The sequence below is a fragment of the Colobus angolensis genome, unplaced genomic scaffold (genome assembly GCF_000951035.1).
Source record: "Colobus angolensis palliatus isolate OR3802 unplaced genomic scaffold, Cang.pa_1.0 Scaffold128, whole genome shotgun sequence".
NCBI lineage: Eukaryota > Metazoa > Chordata > Mammalia > Primates > Cercopithecidae > Colobus > Colobus angolensis.
Genome location: NW_012114030.1, coordinates 1,392,474 through 1,397,413, shown reverse-complemented (window position 1 = coordinate 1,397,413; position 4,940 = coordinate 1,392,474). Strand labels below are relative to the sequence as shown.

The 4,940-nt window shown below is 49.6% G+C and overlaps 1 protein-coding gene across 3 annotated transcripts in view; it reads right to left on the bottom strand.

Annotated features, from left to right (window-relative positions):
* Nucleotides 1-4,940, bottom strand: part of RABEP2 (rabaptin, RAB GTPase binding effector protein 2) — a 26,634-nt gene that overhangs the window by 17,373 nt on the left and 4,321 nt on the right. For all 3 annotated transcript variants that reach the window (XM_011933474.1, XM_011933475.1, XM_011933476.1), the window contains one exon: nt 2,585-2,742. In XM_011933474.1, the coding sequence (XP_011788864.1) occupies nt 2,585-2,742 (158 nt within the window). The remainder of the gene's footprint in view (nt 1-2,584; nt 2,743-4,940) is intronic.

Sequence of the window (4,940 nt, the reverse complement as noted above, 5' to 3'; positions counted from 1 at the left end):
AAAAAAAAAAAAAAAGATGTCGCATTTAAGCCACTGTTAATTTGGATTTTCAATCACATGCAGGCAAATTTCGATTTGTTCTCCCACACTCCCATCACCACCATAGAGCTGACCATATTTTCCCATCTCTTTTCAAGCTTAGGATCCTGCTGACGTTGAGCAGACAACAGCCTCTGCACATCTCCACTTATATGTCCCACAGGCTCCTCTAACCGTAGACATCCAAAACAAACCACTCAGGGATGCTGTTCTTCCTGCCACAAGCACTCAGTCAGCGAGAACGGCCCTGCTGGCCACAAGCTGTTCAAGGCAGAAATCTGCCAGTCATCCCTGTCCTCGTCACTCCCCACTTCTAGTTCATGCCCTTTCCACTTATCGAATCACTTGAAATCTTCTCAAGCAAGCTCAGTTTAATCCTCCAAATCTCTTTTTCTTTTTTGAGATGGAATCTTGCTCTGCTACCCAGGCTGGAGTGCAGTGGTGTGATCTCGGCTCGCCGCAACCTCTGCCTCCTGGGTTCAAGAGATTCTCCTGCCTCAGTCTCCCAAGTAGCTGGGATTACAGGTGCCCAACACCATGCCTGGCTAATTGTTGTACTTTTTTAGTAGAGACAGGGTTTCCCCATGTTGGCCAGGCTGGTCTCAAACTCCCGACCTCAAGTGATCTGCCCACCTCAACCTCCCAAAGGGCTAGGATTACAGGTGTGGGCCACCATGCCCGGCCCTGATGCTCCCTTCACTGTGCTGGGTGGCTTTCATTGAGCGGGGCCCTGTCCTTTACCAACCTGCTGAGGTGTTCCCTGAGGAACATTCCGGATGCACGGGGCAGCCCGGATGCTGGAACAATGTGGCTTGAAGGTCTTTGTTTCATGGGCTCCTGTCTTCATCTTTGTCTTTCTAACTAGGTAACTGACATCATCCCTGAGCCTCAGTTTCCTTATGCATGAAAGAAGAATATTAATTGAAGTATCTATCTCACAGGTCTGCTGTAGGATCAAATGAAGTAACAATGCAAATTTGCTTCGAAAGGTGAAGCATGTGATCATAAATATGTGCTTGCTATAATTGTTAATAACTGCAATAATAAAGGAGGTGACATATCATAGAGATTAAGAACACTTTCGAACCAGCCTGGGCCGGGCACGGTGGTTCATGCCTGCAATCCCAGCACTTTGGGAGGCGGAGGAGGGCCGATCACTGGAGGTCAGGAGTTCGAGACCAGTCTGGCCAACACGGCGAAACCCCACCCCTACTAAAAATACAAAAAAAATAGCCGGGCATGGTGGCAGGTGCCTGTAATTCTCGCTACTCAAGAGGCTGAGGCAGGAGAATCAGTTGAACCCAGGAGGCAGAGGTGGCAGTGAGTCGAGATCACGCGACTGTTCTCTAGCCTGGGTGACAGAGCAAGACTCTCTCAATAATAAATAAATCAGTAAAAAAAAACAGCCTGCCCAGACTTTTTTTTTTAAGAGACAGGGTCTTACTCTGTCACCCAAGCTGGAATGCAGTGATGTGATCATAACTCACTGCAGGCTTGATTTCTGGCTCAAGTGATCCTCCCATGTCAGCCTCTTGAGTAGCTGGGACTACAGGTGTGCACCACCATGCCCAGCTAATTTAACAAAAAAATTTTTTAGAGATGGGATCTTGCTATGGTGCCCAGGCTGGAGTGCAGTAGTGAGATCATAGCTCAGTGCAGCTTCAAGCTCCTGGCCTCAAGTGATCCTCCTACCTTGCCTTTCCAAAGTGCTGGGATTATAAGCATGAGTCAGGCTTCTGCTTAGATTGTAAAATCTCAACTCCATTCCCTTTTATGTGCATAAACAGGAGAAGTACTGAATTTCCCTGAGCCTTACCGTACTCATCTGATAAATGGATCTAATAGACCTCCCTTACAGGGAATGGACTGGGGAGGCTAACTCTGTCAAGCACTAAGCACAGTGCCTAAAGCATCAGAAGCATCTTTTTTTTTTTTAAGACGAAGTCTCGCCCTGTTGCCCAGGTTGGAGTACAGTGGCATAATCTTAGCTCACAGCAGCCTCTGCCTCCTGGGTTCAAGTGATCCTCCTGCCTCAACCTCCTGAGTAGCTGGGATTATAGGTGTGCGCTACAGGCTGATTTTTGTATTTTGAGTAGAGACAGGGCTTCACCATGTTGACCAGGCTGGTCTCGAACTCCTGACCTCAAGTGATCCACCTGCCTTGGCCTCCCAAAGTGTTGGGATTATAGATGTGAGTCACTGCACCAAGCCAGGAGGTAACAATATATCACCAAGCGGTAATGTTCACCAGGAACAGTCAATATTTAATAACAGTAAGAAATTTTTTTGTTACCCTTAAGTGTAAGTTTCCTTTCCTCTACATAACTTAATTCTGGAGCTAAGCAAACTTGGTCACCCACTAATAAGGGGCAAGCCAGGACCCTATGGAGCACAAAGCCAAGCTCTCAACAACATCTGGTAACTATGTGCTATTCCTAGAATCACTGCTGGGTGCCCTGCACCCCATGACCGGGCAATGGGACATCCACAGTCCTTAACATCCTTCCAAATCCCAGGGCAGTGGGGAAACCATCCCAACCCCAACCTTTTCCATCTGCTTCTCCAGGGAGTCCAGGGGGTGGGCCCGGGACAGCAGCTGCTTCAGGCGGCTCAGTTCCCGCTCCTTCTCCTCACAGTGCTGCTGCTGCTGCTGTCGCTCCTGCTTCAGGGCGGCGATCTGGGCTTCATAGCTACTGATGGAGTCTGGTGGGGGAGAGGGAGGGTCAATGAGCCGGCCCTGCCTGTGGGCGAGCAGGGGACTTTTGATGCACTGACTCTGTGTGACAATCTACCATAGCGGTTGCCATGGCAGGCTTTGCAGAAATTGACCTGGGCAATCACTCAGCCTCTCTGTGCATCAGTGTCCTTAGGTGCAAAATGGGGAAACTACTGATCATCCTTCTGGTGGCTACAGATTAAATGAGATGACATATCTAAGATAGTGTACAAAAAAATAAAATAAAAATAGATGAGATGACACAGGCAAGGTGTCCAGCCCTTTCTCAGGCACACAGAAGATGTGACACTGTTCCTATTAATATATACCAGGAACAGTCAATATTTAAGAACACTAAGAATTTTTTTATTATTATTATTATTGTTTTGAGACAGAGTCTCACTGTCACCCAGGCTGGAGTGCAGTGGTTCAATCTTGGCTCACTGCAATCTCCGTCTCCTGGGTTCAAGCGATTCTTTTGCCTCAGCCTCCCATGTAGCTGGGATTACAGGTGCCCACCACCATACCCAGCTAATTTTTCTACTTTAGTAGAGGTGGGGTTTTGCCATGTTGGCCAAGCTGCTCTTGAACTCCTGACCTCAAGCGGTCCACCTGTCTTGGCCTCCCAAAGTGCTGGGATTATAGGTGTGAGCCACTGCTCCCAGCCTCATTTTTTTTAATTTTTGAGACAGGGTCTCACTCTGTCGCCCAGGTTGAAGTGTAGTGTCGCAATCATGACTCACTGCAACCTCAGCCTCCTGGGCTCAAGCAATCCTCCCACCTCAGTGTCCCGAGTAGCTGGGACTACAGGCACACCCTAGCACGCTTGGCTAATTTTTGCATTTTTTGTAGAGACGGGGTCTCACCATGTTGCCCAGGCTGGTCTGGAACTCCTGAGCTCAAGCGATCCTCCCGTCTCACCCGCCCAAAGTGCTGGGATTACAGGCGTGAGCCACCACACCCGGCCCTTAATCATAGTCATAAATATTTACGCTGGATCAGACTCTGAGCTGGACCCTGGAAATGCAAAAATCAATCCAACACAAAGCCTGCCACCGGGAACTCACAGTCCAATGAAGAGGGCGGCTGTGGCAACAGTTAGGATGCAGTATGGGAAGAGGTAAAGGAGAGGACCCTTCCTGGGCTTGGAGATCGCAGAGGAAGGAGCCCTCACTCTGCCTGCCTGGCCAGGCAGGAGAGGACAATGGTAGACAGTGAAGGAGGGAAAGGATGCATGAGTTAACAGGACCAGTGTGAGCAGCGGAAGAGCGGCTGGCATGGTGAGGTATGTTAGAGGTGTTGGAACAGCAAAGGCACCCAAGGAGACACTGGAAAGGAGGCAGTAGGTGGCTCCCAGGGCCTTGCATGTGACGCCAAGAGGTTTGGAACTTATCCTACAGGTCAGCAGGAGATGGAGGTGATGTTGGATAGAATATAGACTTTTTGGTTGTTGTTAGGGAGTCACGGCCTGGCACCGTGGCTTACACCTGTAATCCTAGCACTTTGGGAGGCCGAGGTGGGCAGATCACCTGAGGTCAGGAGTTCGAGACCAGCCTAGCCAACATGGTGAAACCCTGTCTATACTAACACAAAATTTAACCAGGTGTGGTGGTGGGCGCCTGTAATCCCAGCTACTTGGGAGGCTGAGGCAGGAGAACTGTTTGAACCCAGGAGGCGGAGGTTGCAGTGAGCCGAGATTGTGCCACTGCACTTCAGCCTGGGTGACAGAGCAGGACTCTGTCTCAAAAAAAGAAAACAAAAAAAAGAGAGTCAGGGTCTCCCTCTGTCACCTAGGCTGGAGTGCAGTGGCGAAATCATAGTTCACTGCAGCCTTAAACTCTTGGGCTCAAGTGAACCTCCCACCTCACCCTCCCAAGTAGCAGGGACCACAGGCACTTGCCACCATACCCAGCTAAGGGTCTCATTTTGGTGCCCAGGCTGGTTTCAAACTCCTGACCTCAACTGATCCTCTTACCTGAGTAACATGGACTTGTTTTATTTTTGGTAGAACCTGGTCACTTTTTGTTTGTATAGGGATTGACCTATTACTGTGCACTAACAGTAGAAGTAAAGGTTCAGCTGGGCCGGGTGCGGTGGCTCACGCCTGTAATCCCAGCACTTTGGGAGGCCAAGGCGGGTGGATCACAAGGTCAGGAGATCGAGACCATCCTGGCTAACACGGTGA